We start from the raw sequence: 16,354 nt of genomic DNA on the forward strand, positions 1-16,354 counted from the left end.
TATATCTGACTGCTTGTATTGACAGAAATTTGCCATGTGCAGTAATATAGAAATGTGTGATGCATTGTAGAATGCACACCTATCTTGTTCCAAAGCTTGGTGTTTTGTTTTGATGAATGAGCATCTGAATTACCTTCACGATTATTAGTTAATCAATGATAGTTAATCAATGCATATGGAACAGATTTATTTGTAATGGCGTCTCCCATTTCAACTTTTATCCTACTGCAGCAGCTGGGGACGTCCAAAATACCGCCTGCGTAAAAATCCTCAGTGTTGACTGTACAGTACCAATTGGTTTTATTTGTCACTCTTAATCTGTTCAACCAGTTTCTTAAAAGTGCTCATATATAATCAAACATGTTTATGATACTATTAAGTCTTATTCGTCACATGTCATTAGTAACAACACCGTGCCGTATTACCTATCGATGGTCATTACAAGGACCTTCAATTTGCAACACTATTAACCACTGGTTGTGTACGGAAAAGATGCAAACTCACGTAATGAATTACTTTCTCCAAATGTTGAATACAAAGGACACGAAAGGCATTTAAAACAAACAAAATGCTTTTAGATTGCTTTATTCTTTTTTCAGCAGTTACATGGTGAAAAAGGCTTTCTTTTGAATGGTCTGTCCTTTCTGTAATGTTGCATTGCTTGCGTACATGGCTTGGCACTACCCAAGAGCTCCCACAAATCCATTCATTGCTAGACAATACAGTATAGGAAATAAATACAGTCATGGATTTGCAGTAGATTAAATGCTTTTTGGGAACTGTAGCAATGGTTCTGAAACTAGGGCTTGCCAAATGGTTTCGGGGGACCCCAGATGATTAGCTTAATGTGCAATAGCCCCATATAGAACCTCAACCGTTGCTGCATACAGATGTGCTCCGAGATGAGGTCCTATAAAAGTATCCCAGGGCTGGTTCGGTATGCCTCCACGTTGAGTTGGAAAACACTTTTCCCGAAATTGTATCCAAAAAGTAAAGGCAGTTCCACACTCCCAGACTATGGTTTTCCATCCCACGGTACATAAAACATGCACCACGGCGTTGGGAAAGCGGGTTAAATCGCTTATTTAGTCTCATTAAATTCAGAAAAGCCCCCGGCATAGTCTCGCGTGGCCAGACTGTTGCCAAACGCGATTTGCAAATGCTCCCTGGCTACGCAAGACTACAGTACTGGTAACAGTTCTGGTTGAATGGGAAAACTACAACATTACAAAACTAACGATTTAAGCGGTTTCATGCCGTGGTGCATGTTTTACCTTTACTTTTAGGATACAATTTCGGGAAAAGTGTTTTCTAACTCAACATGGAGGCGTTCCGAACCAGCCGTGGGATACCTTTATAGGACCTCATCTCGGAGCACAACAATATGCAGCGACGGGTGAGGTTCTATATGGGGCTAAATGTGCAACATTGTTTTCTCAGTCAACAGTAAACAAACCAACATACAGTATAAGTGGGTGGGTATCTGCACATTTCTAAAGTGGCAATATCTATGGAACTGAGTCAAACTATGTTTAATGCCTCAACTCCTACAATTCCAAGTGCTTGTCAGGGTGGGGCTGGGGGGGTCCCTAGTTAAAATATGATTATTTTGGGGGGTCACAGCCTGAAAACTTCAAACCTTTGGTCTAAGGCAGTGGTTCTCAACCTTTCCAGGCTGGGACCCCCACAAATATTTGAACTTGGGACCCCATGCCCTGACAAGCACTTGGAATGTAGTGCTTGTCAAAAAATGTACTGTATAGCAGATCTACAAGATCGTTTTTAGCCGTTTTTATATTAGACAATTTGGCCAATGTTTGACAATTTTTTTATGATCATTTTATGAGTAGTTCACCCCCAAAATTACTTTTTCTATTGATTACGCATGCCATGGAGAGAGACTTGAGTTCAATAATATTTTTAGTATTTTGTCGCATTCCTAAGACAAGAAAGTGTATTACAATACATGTACCCCGATTGATTCCGGATGGGGACCCAAATTCATTTGGGTCTCCATCCGGAATCAATGTGGGTACATTTACTATAATCACATTTTTGTCTTAGGAATGCAACAAATAAAAAGAAAATATCCATGAATTCAAGTCGCCATGACGTGAGAAATCAATAGAAAAAAAGTCATTTTGGGGGTGAACTACTCCTTTAATACTTGATTTCTTTTTTAAAGTCTTGACATCCCATGGGGGTCCCGACCCACAGGTTGAGAACCACCATGGCTTAGGCAAGGTGTATAGAATCAGTAATGGTTTACTCTCTCCACACTTTAAACAAACTAAAAGCTTTTAGATTGCTTAATTATTTCTATGTTCAGAGGTCATCGATATGTCCGTTCACGGACAAAAGTCTGTGGCAAGACTTGGTTTTGTCCGTGGGCAGATGTTCTATTATATTTTTACACACCATTATAATGTTCTTATTTTGATCATAATCGACAGGACTTGCCAAACTGTCAAATATTAAGTAAGCAAGAGGCGAACATTGTGAAAATAGACGATCTACATGCTCAGTGTTGTGAGCATGTAGATCTGCTATTTTCACAATATTTATCTGCGGAACCGAGTCACAATAAATGTAATACCTACAATTCCAAGTGCTTGTCAGGGTGGGGGGTCCCCAGTTCAAATGTTTATTTTGGGGGTCAAGGCCTAAAAAGGTTAGAGAACCCCTGGTATAGAGCATTAACAAATTCATCCACCAGGGGCATTGACAACTCATTCTTATGACTTCCTATCTAGCCAAGCTTTATAAACTATATATTTTTTAAAGAGAAAACAATAAAAATAAGCGAATATTCGACTTCGGTGAACAACGTCGAATAGTGACTTTGATATTCGAATATTTGGTGAATGCCTTAACACAATGGCATCCGCTGGTAGCCTACTAGTCGTTCTCAAATGTCTTACTTGCAGTCCCCCCTTAAAGGAGTAGTTCAGCCCCAAAATGACTTTTTTCCTATTGATTATTCATGCCAGAGAGACTTGAGTTCAATAATATTTTTGTGTATTTGTCGCATTCCTAAGACAACAAATTGATTATAGTAAGTTTACCCCCATTGATTCTGGATTGGGACCCAAAGGCATTTTTATCTCCATCTGGAATCAATGGGGTCATTTATTGTAATGAAGTTATTGTCTTAGGCAATGTGAAAAATCAAAGAATATTATTGAACTACCTCAAGGTGAGTAATCAATAGAAAAACGTTATTTTGGGGTGAACTACTCCTTCAACTCTGGGGGCTCTATTTTGATTGTCTTGAGTACCAACTCTAATACCTTAAAGGCCTGTCCATACTGTCTCCGACCACAAACTTTTCGTCGGAAAGGTCCGGTTCAACTACAAAATCACGTCACTTGCGTCTTCTGAAAAGAATTACCCCGAATTAGAGTTCGGAAAGCTGCACGTCAGAAAGTGCGAACTCTCCGACAAAAAGTTTGGTGGTCGGAGACAGTATGGACACAGGCCCTTAGGTTAAGGCATAAGAGCTGGTACTTAAGACAATCAAAATACAGCCCTGAGAGTGTACAAATGTGTACACTCACAGTTACGGACCTGTTATGGCCATTCAGGCCTATCTCTTTATGTTTCTGGTACCATTATTGTCCACTCATTTAGTCATTTTGTCTGTCTATGGCAACATTTTAATTTTGACCAAGAATGTCCACCACAAGTCTCCATGATGATGACCCCTGGCTATGTTGCATAGAGGGAAAGGGTGTCCATTCAGTGAGTCCGCTTCACTCTTCATCTTTACTTTTCTGTATGGGGAAAGATTATGAATACATATGAAAACAGTGAACTCACTTCTTTCATAGACGTTTTAAAACCATTTAGATCAGTGTTTCTCAATCTTTTTTTTTATTATCATATCAAGTTTCTCCATGTGTCTTCATTAAACATAACAGTAAATGTTGTTCCCCTCCTAATTCAATTGCAGTTAATTCTTTAACTATGAACAAGCATGATTTATGCTAGTTTTCCTTTTTGAGGGTATTTTCTGAGTACCCCCTGCAGTACCTCCGCGTACCCCTAGGGGTACACGTATCCCCATTTGAGAAACACTGATTCAGAATTTCAGATATTGGTCAAATTGTGACATTTGTCAGTATGTATCAGTGTTGTAAAGTAACTTGATTACATTTACTCAAGCACTGTACTTAAGTACTTTTTTTCCCCTTTTTTACTTTACTGGAATATTTAAGAATGTCAGTACTTTTACTTCTACTCCACTACATCGCAGAGGCAAATATTATACTTTTCTTTTTTTATACTCCACTACAACTATTTGAAAACTTTAGTTATAGTTTATATTTTTTATATTTGTTTGTACAGTATTGACTTGATAATGCTTATTTCATTGTGGTATCAAGCACAGACAATTGCAGACCTCCAAGCTCACAACGCGTCGCGCTGTGACGCGTTGTGAGCTTGGAGGTCTGCTATTTTCGATACTTTCACCAAGAGGCCCTTTTATTAATGTCAGCCGCAGCCTCTCTAACATTCTCTGCACGTCCCTGGTCAGTAATAGTTCTCACCTTGCCCGTATCTCGACCCTTGGTTCGGAGTTTGTTGACGTGGGACTCAGCGATGTCAGCCCTCTCTTCTGCCTCGTCCAGGTCGTGCTGCTGCTTGCGTAACTTTCCCAGATGGGAGTTGGCTTGTTCCTCCTAAATATCACATGGAGAATTATTCAAGGTGAGTTATTTTACTATGAATGAATGAATTTTTATTTCCGTGTCTTGTCAAAAAGACCCATCCCTTACAGGATTATAAGACACCAAACATGAATAAACAATACCACATTCCATTATTGGAAACTGCACACAGTGCACAACAATAATATAAAGAAAAGAAAAGAAAATGCCAAAACAAAATGTGTATGTATAAATATATACATATATATTTCTTTGTCCGTTTGTCCCATGCTTTCTCTAAATATTCTGCCAGTGCAAATATCTTATTTTCAAAAATCCAACCAAGTCTCTCTGCGTCACCTAACCATATAAAATCTAGGTTTTTACACCTATTAAACAGTCTTTGACGTAGCTCATGATACAAAGGGCAGTAGAACATAAAGTGGAACTCATTCTCAATATCATTATCATCATATCAAACCCTCTCTTCATCCTCCACTACTCCTCTATGAGTTTTGGCCTTCTCTTCACAGGTTTTAGTTTAGCCATTGAACCACTGCTCGTGTCACAAGTGACTTGAGTAGCTTATATGAAAATATTTTAGAGGGTCCATGCAACGGCGCACTGCAAAGAAATCACTGCACTTTATAAAAAGATAGGTTTGTGTGTGTGTGTGTGTGTGTGTGTGTGTGTGTGTGTGTGTGTGTGTGTGTGTGTGTGTGTGTGTGTGTGCGTGCGTGCGTGTGTGTGTGTGTGTGTGTTTTAAACCTGTATAATGTAACTTTTCTCTTTTACCCCAGATTTGAACCCGGTTTCCTGCGCAGTCCTGGCATTTTTACCATTGTACTAATAGAGCTGGCATGCTTGCTCAGGAATCTTGACCATCAGGTTCCCGTGTCTAGGTGAGACATGATGTTTTTGTCGCCTTCCTCAGCCAATACTACTCCCTACTGTGTCTCCTATTGACCCATGACCCCGCTCATCAAATTATTGACTTGGGAATGCGGGAAAAAAAATCAGGGCTTCATGGGGTGTTTAATTGATAGAAAATAACGTTTTTTTTGTTTTTTTTTTGTTTTTTTGCTGAACTTAGGTTTCAGCCACTTAAACTTAAACTTCATTTAATTCAAATAATAACACAATCGGTCTATGTTCTGATAGTACTAGTTACTATAGAGTGTTTGGTCCATGTTTGGACTTCAGCCTTATCTCCTGTGAGGAGAAAAAAATCAGTTTCAAAAACTCTTGGGTGAAAGGTTGTCCTCCAATCATGGTCGAGTGGAGTCTTACGCGCACCAAGGCAACTTGATCATGATTGGAGGAAGGCCCCCGCCTGTCACCTACATGAAAACTGAAACTTAAAGGGGCACTCCACCACTTTTCAACCTATGTTCATATAATTGGTCCTCACTCAAAAATAGCTTTTTTGCCCACAGGAGGGCTGTGGGCAGGTCAGAAACCCATCGTCTTGTGACATCATCGATTGCCAATCCAGCTTATAGAAACTGCAGGCTTTCTATTCCTGAAAAGTTGCAATTTTAAAGTGGAAGCCATTGTTCTCGGCTTCTCGCGATAATAAAAATCAAAATATGTTTTTCAAAAATATTGATTAATTATTATTTTTTTGAAAATGATGATGTCACAAGACGATGGATTCTGAACTTCTCACAGCTCTCCAAGGAGACTTGGACTGAGTAGAAAAAATTGTGATATTTTATCATGAACATTAGTGAGGACCTATTATATGAAGACAGGTTGAAAAGTGGTGAACTACTCCTTTAAGTGAAATCACTTACCCTACCTTTAAGGTGCCGGCTACACAGAGCTGGATATTTCGGCCGTGAAACTGGATACTTTTGAAACCGGATAAATAAGTGGAGACATTGAAAAATATCCGATTCACTGGATCCGTGTAGACATGGAACCCGGATATCTCTGAAGACTTTACTGTGTGTGTGCTTGTCCCCCTAGTGGAGGTCTGGGGAATCAGATAATTTTTTTTTACATTTTTTGGGCTTTTGCCTTTATTGACCAAGGGATGTCCAGTAGACTGACAGGAAATGGGGAGAGATGGGGAGTGACATGCGGTAAACGTCGTCCGGATCGGGAATCGAACCGGCGACGCCGCGGCAACCATGTGGCGGTGCCTATGTGGTATGCGCCTTGACCAGTAGGCCACCGGACGCCCCGGACCTAGATATTTTTCTATGTGGATATCTGAAAAACCGGGATATATGACATATCCAGCTCCGTCTGGCCTAGGCCTTAAGTATAAATGATTCCTAATATTCCTTTAGTGAGTGAACAGTTGAAATACTCACAGCCTCCTCCACACTTCTCTTGTAGGATTTGACTTTAAGCTGCAGTTTATCCACCAGGTCCTGGAGGCGGGTCACAGTCTTACGATCCTCCTCTGTCTGCATTGAGAAAATATTCCATTTTCCATTTTAATTCAGGTATGCATACGTAAGACCAAAGGTGTATTTAAAGGAGCTATAGTCAACTTTTTCTTGAAAAAAAATAAGCTTCATACATGTGTTTCTATTCAAAAATGACCACAAAAAGCATAAAATAATGATAAAATAATCATTTTGGCCATTGTCAGACCAACACTTTGTTTACATTCTAGTCTATTCTTTGATAGTGTTAGACTAGGATGTAAACAAAGTGTCGGCCCGACAATGGCCAAAATGATTATTTTATCATTATTTTACGCTTTTTGTGGTCATTTTTGAATAGAAGCTTTGAATGTATGAAGTTTATTTTTTTATAAAATATTTTCGAAACATTATTTTTATTTTAGCATCCGTTTTTCAAGAAAAAGTTGACTATAGCTCCTTTAAGTACACCTGAAAATATAGGGATCGTACCTGATAGGTGAGCTCCTTGATGCGTCTTTCATATTTGCGCATTCCTTTTACCAAATCAGCAGCCTTTTTTTGATCCATTTCCAATTCCGCTTCCAGCTCCCTTACCTTAAAAAGAAGGCATACGGTAATGTAATTATGGGTAAGTGTGAGTTTAGTGAAATGTTTAGACCGTAATCCCAACTAAAAAAAAGAAGCATTAATGGCAAACATGCTGCTGCGCTTAATTGTCATCAAGTATCATGATCATAGGAGGTTGATTATTATAATTTAGCATTTCTTTAAAGCTATACTGTGTAAGTTGCTCAACTTGTGGTCAGTAGCTCTATAGCAAACCTCGGTCGCGTCCGCGTCTTTCGGCCGTTTTTCGGTTCTCACACCCCCGCGTCTGCCTCCACCTCGCCGAGATCTATCTTTTGAGGGGTCCCTGGTTGCTGTGCGTTCAGCCATTCCGGAGATACACTCCTTCACCCAAGCTTCACCGTGCACCCGAGTATAGAAACACACGGGAGACTACAAATATGGCCGCCCTAGCGACCCCACTCCAAGATGCGCTGTGATTGGCCGGCAGTGTATAACCCTCGCTGTGATTGGCCGGTAGTATGATGACGTCATATTGCCGCGAAATTCTCCCCCCCTCACGGCTCATAGAAAACATATAAAGAGAAGGCTTTTGAAGCTGAAAATAACGGAGTGGGGGTTCTAAAACTTTAGCGATTTAACAGTTAGGACAATTTTAAGATTTGTTTTATAAAAAAAGTTACATGGCTCTCCTCTGGGGGTCCTCGACACAAACATTTTCAGATGGAGGAGTTTGCGGCCAAATGCATATCAATTTGGGGGTCCTTGACTCGAAAACGTCTAAGAACCAGTGCCTCAGAGGTTCTCAACCTTTAAAAAAATAATCATATTTGAACTAGGGACCCCCCCCCCCCCCCCTCCCTGACAAGCACTTAGACTTGGAGTTGAGGCATTACATTTAGTTTGATTCGTTTCACAGATACTGTATTTGCGAGGCATTGTGAGCTTGTAGATCGGTTATTAGATATGTTATTTGAGAATTTGGCCATTGTTTGACCATTTTTTATTGCATAGTTTCTTGATTCTTTTTGATGTCTTTTGTTTTCCTTCTTTCTTTTCCTTTATGAGACAAAAACACCATGCGGGGATCCCGACTCACAGGTTGAGAACCACTGTCTATACAACGCATAACGTATATTTTTTTATCCCATGATTTTGCATTCACATTTTTTACCCAGTGCCAATTATCTAATGTGATCCCTCTGCCAACCTGGGGAGAGCAGCTTCTTTTCACCTGACAGGGGAGAGATTCCCCAGTTGGACAACCAGTTCCTTTCCCCTCCATCAGGTGCCCGGCTGGCCAGGGGGAGGCAGTATAGAGACCATGATCACTGCATGTTTTTGTGAGGGTACCTACCCTAGGAGACACGGGGAGAACATGCAAACTCCGCACAGAAAGGCCCCTTTGCCAACCCACTATAGTATAGTGGTATGGGCACTGATGACGCTGAGGGGAGAACACACCCCCAGCGCCCACAGCGTCCCCAGCGGGAATCGAACCCAGGACCTAGCTGTGAGTAGGCTTGTCAATCTGAGGTTTAACCCAAAAGAAATTGCAATAGTAATAGTAATCAAGTAATAGTAATGAAGGTTTTTTATGATCCTTAGGGTCATCCAAAAACATGTTAAAAATGTTCCATTTTATTCTTGGATCAAGGTGAATTCATGGGGTTCAAGTTTGGGTCCCTTCACTTATACTATACAGGAAAAAAATATTCCTCGGGCTAAAAAGGGAGACAACAAAACTGAGCTGTTTTGGGGGTCAGTTTTTAGCCCGAGGAATGTTTTTCGTGCAAAACAAATGCTTGGAATGGATTCAGAATCATGAAAACCCCTCACATGATACTTAAAGAAGATTTTTTGGGGGGGTCTTTTTTCCTGTATTGTAAGTGAAGGGACCCAAACTTGAACCCCCTGAATTCACCTTGATCCACTAAGAATAAAATGGAACATTTTTAACATGTTTTTTGGATGACTCTAAGGATCATAAAAAAACATTGAACCATTACTATTGCAATTTCTTTTGGGTCAGGCCGTTTTTTTTTTACTTAGATTTACTGGCCTATGAGGCGACAGCACTACCGACTGCGCCACTGTGCCCCCCGTGCACATAACGTGGTTTAGTGTTAGGAATGGTGTTCAGTGGCTCACCCTGGCCTCCAGCTTCTGGACCTGCTTCTTGCCACCTTTCAGGGCGATCTGCTCGGCCTCGTCCAGGCGGTTCTGCAGGTCCTTGATGGTGGTCTCCATGTTCTTCTTCATGTGCTCCAGGTGGGTGGAGGTGTCCTGCTCCTTCCTCAGCTCCTCCGCCATCATGGCGGCGTCGCCGATGGCCTTCTTGGCCTTCTCCTCGGCGCTCCTGCACTCCAGCACCGCCTCGTCCACCTCGCTCTGGAGCCGCGACGTGTCTCCCTCCAGCTTCTTCTTCTGGTTCAGTAGACTGGTGTTCTGGAATCACGAGCAAAACATTGGGATTTGTAAAATTACTGTAAAATAATATAGTAACATTTAACTAGAACTGCACTCTGTCGAGGTGCCAACTTGCATTCTTGTGCGCCAGCAGAGATCACCAGATGCCAATGACATCACCACTGGCATCACCAGGAATGCTGGTCCCTCATTGGCTGTATATATATATTATTTTTGAATAGCCAAAGTATATAATAATGCTTTATAGTTCCAATCTAAAATGACCACCCCGGTTTTAATGGGTTAACAACAGACATCCCAACTTGGAGATTTTCATTTCCAGGAGGTCCCGGTGGGCCCATATGCACACTTGAATGACAATCATTCATTTGGCAGATTGACAGTTCAACGACGAATGAGAACACATTTATTCGCATCGCGGATCCAGATACCCGCGATTCTCCCGGATATGGCCGGCATTTGCGCGAGCGGTCAGCAGTTTTAGTGAGTTTTAGTGCCACTCGCGGGTGGCCGGGAGGAGACGCTGATATGGGGACTGCCCCATGGTTCGAACTCCCGTTGGTCCGAACACAGTCGGCAGGTTAGCCCCTCACCAGCGTTAGTTTTACTGAGGTTAGGGTTAAGGTTAGGTTGTCGGACCAAAGGAAGTTCGAACCAAGGACATGTTACCGCTGATATCCGGGAGACTCCCACAAGTTCCGCGAGACTTGGGATGTCTGGATCAATGACTTACCTGAGAGTGCAGCAGAGTGACTCTCTCAGAGACCTCACGCAGTTCCTGCTCGGCCATCCTGCGTCCTCTCTCAGTCTGCTCCATCATGGACCTCAGCTCCTCCAGCTCAGCCTGCATCAGGTTGCAGCGTCTCTCCATAATGTCACTGTTGTCCTTCAGGTCATCGTTGGCACGAAGAGCGTCGTCCAATTGCAGCTGGCAGTCCTGTTAAAGAATATGAATTAAACCATTAAACAAAATGTAAGCTTTGTGTCTCTTGCTCAGGGACGTGCAGAGAATATTAGAGAGGCAGGGGCTGACATTTCTAAAAGTGCCTTATGGTGAGAATATCGAAAATAGCAGACCTCCAAGCTCACAACGCGTCGTGCTGCGGCACGTTGAGCTTGGAGGTCTGCTATTTTCGGTGTATGATACCACACTGAACTCAGCATAATCAAGTCAATACTGGAAATGTGGTGTACGGCATGGTTTTACACAGAGAGGGCAATTGTTTCAACATAAGACGCTGCATTCAAGTTCAGGAGAGTTTGGACAAGGCAATTCTCTTGAATGCTGCCTTGAATGCTGCCTTCTGGTGTGGCACGGAAAAGCACCATAGTAAAAACTGCATTCATGGTCTGGAGAGGGGCAGAGGCTCAAGCCCCCTTTGATGTCTATGTGTGCACGTGCCTGCTCTTGCTTGTCTGTCAGTAAGTTACATAATGTCAGGACTTTGATTTGTTGTTTAATTCACATTCTAAAACGGCTAGTTCCATTCCTTGATTCTGATTGGCTGGTTTTCCCTTTAATTGCTGTGGTATGTGAGACTATAACCCACACCTTGAATCAGTTTATATCAAACCCAGGGCTGAAACGTTAACGTAAACGTTTTTTTATTTTGTCCATAACTCACTTCCTGTTTAAGTTGTTTTGGGCACCCCTTCTAGGATGTTTTAGGATGACCCAAGGGACATCTGTACCAAATTTGGTGCTTGTATCCAACGCGTAACGTGGCAATTTTTGCCCTTATTTCCCCCTACTATTTCTTGTAGCTGGGAAGTACTTTTTTGCAGACGTTGTAGTGAATTATTAGTGAAATAGAACAGTTTTAATTGTTCTTTGCCTCGTGCCTCACCACGCCTCTCAGCCGTTATAAAATACCAGGTAACCACATGCCTCTTGTGGCTTATTGCTTCAATAGAGTACTGTACCTTCAGATGGGAATGGACTCCCTTGAGCTGTTTCTGGGTTTCCGCCGCCTGCCTGTTGGCGTGGCTGAGCTGGAACTCCATCTCGTTGAGGTCTCCCTCCATCTTCTTCCTCAGTCTGAGGGCCTCGTTCCTGCTGCGGGTCTCGGCCTCCAGGGAGCCCTGCAGGGTGTCCAGCACCCTCTGCTGGTTCCTCTTGGCCGCCTCCATCTCCTCGTCCTTCTCCACCAGCTTACGCTCAAAGTCGGCCTTGACCTGGTTGAACTCTAGCTGTGCCCTGAGGATCTTGCCTTCCTCGTGCTCCAGGGACCCCTGTTGAAACGTCACGTCGTGAGGAAACGTGTTCGACGCTGAGCCAATACACTGTGATACCTTTTTAGAGCAAAGGTCTTCAACAGGGCGACTGGGACCCCTAGGGGGTCCTCCAAATCTTTGTTTGATAGAAACCCTTTTCCCCCTTTTTATATAAACCACTTCATTTGATCCCTAGCGTCCATATTCTGAGAACTTGAGCCAAAAATAGCAGATCTACAAGCTCACAACGCCTCGCTCTGCAAGGCGTTGTGAGCTTGTATCGGCTATTTCCTGCAAAGAGGTTTGGTGTAGGGGGGGGGGGGGGGAGAGCAGACTACAGAGTGAAAGGTCAAGCTCGTTAAGTATTGACGGTTCAAGTGGTTAAATATCTGAAAACACAAATTGACATGAATCCAAAATACACTGATGATTGTGCTGTCAAACAATGAAACTGTATGGAATCTATGAACAGATTGTGGGGGGTCCCTGCTTCATCTCTCTCTCTCAACTAAGGGGTCCTTGGCCTGAAAACATTGAAGACCCCTGCGTTAGAGCTTATAATCCAGCCTCACCTCGGCTTCCTCCAGAGCAGCCTTTGTCTCCACCTTCTCCTGTTCCAGCTGTTTGCGTGCCTTCTCCAGCTCATGGATGCTCTTCAATCCCTCGCCAAGTTGCTCGGTCAGGTCAGAGATTTCCTCTGTTTTAAAGGTATTCAAATACATTTAAATTGGTCCCCGCCGTGCAAAAGATATCGTTAACATCCATTCGATATTAAAAGCGTTTGAACCATAGTCATGGAGAGAGCCTTGAAATCTTTTTGTATTATTCTGTATGTTTGTGTCACTTTACGAAGAGCACCTCCAACATACTCTCTTTACTTTAGACCAGTGGTTCTCAACCTTTTCAGGCTGTGACCCCCAAAATAATCATATTGGTGAGTGGTGACCCCCCCCCCCCACCCTGATGAGCACTAAGAGTTGAGGCATTACATTTTGTATAACACGGTTCTATTGTGAAAATAGCAGATCTACATGCTCACATCGTTGTGAGCATGTAGATCTGCTATTTTCACAATTTCTGCCTCTATTATTTAACAATTTGGCCAGTGTTTAATTTGTCATTTTAGAGGTAGGCTATTAAAAAGTCCTGAAATTGTCACTTTATAAATATGCAGATACCCTATATCCTTATGTTGGTTTGTTTACTTTTGAGTGAGAAAACAATGTTGCACATTAAGTTAATCATCTGGGGACCCCACCAAAATACTTTGGGGACCCTAGTGGGGGTCCCGATCCACAGGTTGAGAACCACTGCTTTAGACTAGAAAGTGCTCCATCCCAAAAATGCATCTAGATATTAAAGGTCAATGAAACCTTATTTATTACCTTGGAGGTTCTTGTTCTCTATCTTCAGGGTCTCCAGCTGGTCCAGAGACTCTTCATAAGAGTTCTTCAGTTTGAAGAGCTCACTGCTGAGGGACCTGGACTCTCTCTGGGTGTTCTCCAGCTCCGTCTGAGACTCCTCGTACTTCTGCTTGTACTCGGCCACGACCTGGTTAAACAATGTCGCCGCTTTTACGTCATAAAATGCAACACGTTAAGAAGTTAACTCTCAAATATCTGGAACGCGCCCGAGTCGCGTTAGATTTGAACCACTTTAACCATTAGTTTATGCTTTAACTATTGAAAAATAGCAGATATACAAGCTCACAGCGCGGCACCGAGTGCCGCGCTGCGAGCTTGTAGATCTGCTATTTTTGAAAAATCGTGGAAATGTGTGCAAGTCTTTGAATATCTTTGACCCGATCTTTGACCCGACTTCTAAATCCTCCCTCTAAATCAGCTGTTCTCAAACTTTTTCATGTCAAGGACCCCCAAAATCAAATTATTTCGGCCGCAGACCCTTATCTCAAAATATGTTGTTCCAGGGACCCCCCAGAAGCAGAGATTTGAGTTACAAAAGTCTGCTTTGAAAAATATATATTGAAAAATTTGCACACATTTTCAGGATTTTTTCAAAAATAGCAGATCTACAAGCTCGGTGCCGCGCTGTGAGCTTGTATATCTGCTATTTTTCAATAGTTAAAGCATTCAATAATTGTAGGCCTAAATGGGTTAACTACATGCTATTTTTTGTCCTCGCGTTTTATAATTAATAATGACCTTGTCAAAGCTTCTTTGCTTCTTGTCCAGAGCTGCAGCGGCAGCGTTTGATTTCTCCACGTCTGCCGTGAGATCTTCGATCTCGTTCTCCAGCCTCTGTTTGGTCTTCACCAGAGAGGTGCATTTAGCGTTGGCAGCCTCCACGGCTTCCTCTGCGTCCTGCAGACGTTGAGCTAACTTCTTTCTAGATTTACAGAAGCAATTAAGATGAGAATAGGGCAAAAACTTTAGTTACTACTTACTAGTTACTTTGTAGATTTGGATTATTATAACAAAACATACATTTAACCACTTCAGTCCTATGTACATTTCGGCCTTTGGAAAATAGCCGAGCTTGTAGATCGGCTATTTTCAAAAGATACATTTTACACATTTCAAAACTTGTGGAACATTCTAGTTTTGGTACTTTGGGTAAATCCCAGACTTTTACTTGTAACACAGTATTTTTACATTGCAGCTACTGATTGATACTTTAAAGGACAACTTTTACAACAAGGGTTCATATTATTTTAGATTGCAATTAGAGAAAAGAAAAGATGAGTGTTAAAATGTTTTCATTTACTGATTTATATCGTTCCAGCCAGTTTAAAGATTTTGAATTCAGTGGGTGGGGGCATGCGTACGAGTGGCCAAGTATGCCTTTTTTAGACTCAATAAGCCGGCGATTTCTTTATTACTATTTACAGTAACACAGTAACACCTCATAAGTCACATCTGCTCATGAAAGATTGCAGTGCATCTTGGGAATGGGCTTATTGTGTCTATGTAAAAATACATATTTAGCCACTTGTACGCATGCCCCCAACCCCTGAAATCAAAATCTTTAAAATCGCTAAAACGATAGAAAGCAGTAAATGATAATTACAATCTAAAATATGAACTCTTGTTGTAAAAAAACAAAGTTGTTCTTCAGGGACATGCTGGGCCCCTGATTCAGCCTGGGAAAAAGAGTTAGAGGCCCTCATTGCGCGCTATAGAAAGAGATCTCTCTCTGTAGCGCTGCTGCTACTCTAAGATTTGCCATTTCAGATCATGACAACAAAGTGACAAGCCAGTGGGCCAATTACATGAGTTATATTTCGTCGTTGTCGGGTGGATACCTTGTATGTCCAAAACCGTTTGTTTTGTATTTATTATTTTTAAAATGATATAGTTGAACTAAATTAAAACAGCAGATCTACAAGCACACAACGCGTCGCGGTGCGACTGGGCGTTGTGTGCTTGTAGATCGGCTGTTTTCACTACTTTTGTGCGACGGCCTTGTATGATGAAGCAGGGCTTTGCTTTGCGCAAAAAATCTACACATTTGAAACTTGGAGATACGAGGTTTCTGCCCGACAGTGACGATTTACTTTGTTGGCCACCCAGCCCCCAAAATGGAACGAAGGCCGACATTTTATTTGTAATTTTTTTCCTAATGGCCGGCCTGGACCGGCCGGGAATGAACCGGCCGTTCGGGAGTTGTCCCGCTTTTCCCAATGGCCAGCACGTCCCTGTTGTTCTTTAACATAAGTAAAACAAACGTACTTTGCATCCTCCAGCTCCTCGGTCCTCTGGATGGCATCGGTCTCATACTTGGCTCTCCACAGAGACACCTCGCCGTTGGCCTTGGACACGCCCCGCTGCAGCTCCGCCCTGGCCTCCAGCTCGCCGTCATACTGCTCTCTGAGCAGGTCACAGTCATGGTGAGCAGACTGCAGCGCGTGGGACAGCGCGTTCCTTGCCTTTTTTTTTGGGTGGGGGGAAAACAAGACGTAAATGGTTTATGAATAAACATAGCAGCCCAATAGACTAGTTCATACATGGGCAACTGGTGGCCCATGTGTGCTAGTTCCACAGATAGAAACTATAGAAACTATATTATATACACGTAGTTGCCATTGCATGTCGGTGTGGAAGCCCGAGCATTGCTTTTCAGTAAATGGAAACTATGTTCTGATGTATCCAATAT

At 42.3% G+C, this 16,354-nt stretch overlaps 1 protein-coding gene across 1 annotated transcript in view; it reads right to left on the reverse strand.

Annotated features, from left to right (window-relative positions):
• Positions 1 to 3,752: 3,752 nt before the first annotated feature.
• Positions 3,753 to 16,354, reverse strand: part of LOC308302077 (myosin-7-like) — a gene marked incomplete at both ends in the record, with an annotated part of 43,095 nt that continues 30,493 nt past the window's right edge. The window contains 11 exons of the mRNA XM_080746263.1: positions 3,753 to 3,773; positions 4,551 to 4,682; positions 6,971 to 7,066; positions 7,520 to 7,624; positions 9,749 to 10,045; positions 10,761 to 10,964; positions 11,951 to 12,259; positions 12,814 to 12,938; positions 13,627 to 13,792; positions 14,404 to 14,587; positions 15,931 to 16,127. Coding sequence (XP_080602389.1) covers positions 3,753 to 3,773; positions 4,551 to 4,682; positions 6,971 to 7,066; positions 7,520 to 7,624; positions 9,749 to 10,045; positions 10,761 to 10,964; positions 11,951 to 12,259; positions 12,814 to 12,938; positions 13,627 to 13,792; positions 14,404 to 14,587; positions 15,931 to 16,127 — 1,836 coding nt within the window. The remainder of the gene's footprint in view (positions 3,774 to 4,550; positions 4,683 to 6,970; positions 7,067 to 7,519; positions 7,625 to 9,748; positions 10,046 to 10,760; positions 10,965 to 11,950; positions 12,260 to 12,813; positions 12,939 to 13,626; positions 13,793 to 14,403; positions 14,588 to 15,930; positions 16,128 to 16,354) is intronic.

The sequence above is a fragment of the Nannobrachium achirus genome, assembly GCF_963921795.1.
Source record: "Nannobrachium achirus genome assembly, chromosome: 1".
Taxonomy (NCBI): Eukaryota; Metazoa; Chordata; class Actinopteri; order Myctophiformes; family Myctophidae; genus Nannobrachium; species Nannobrachium achirus.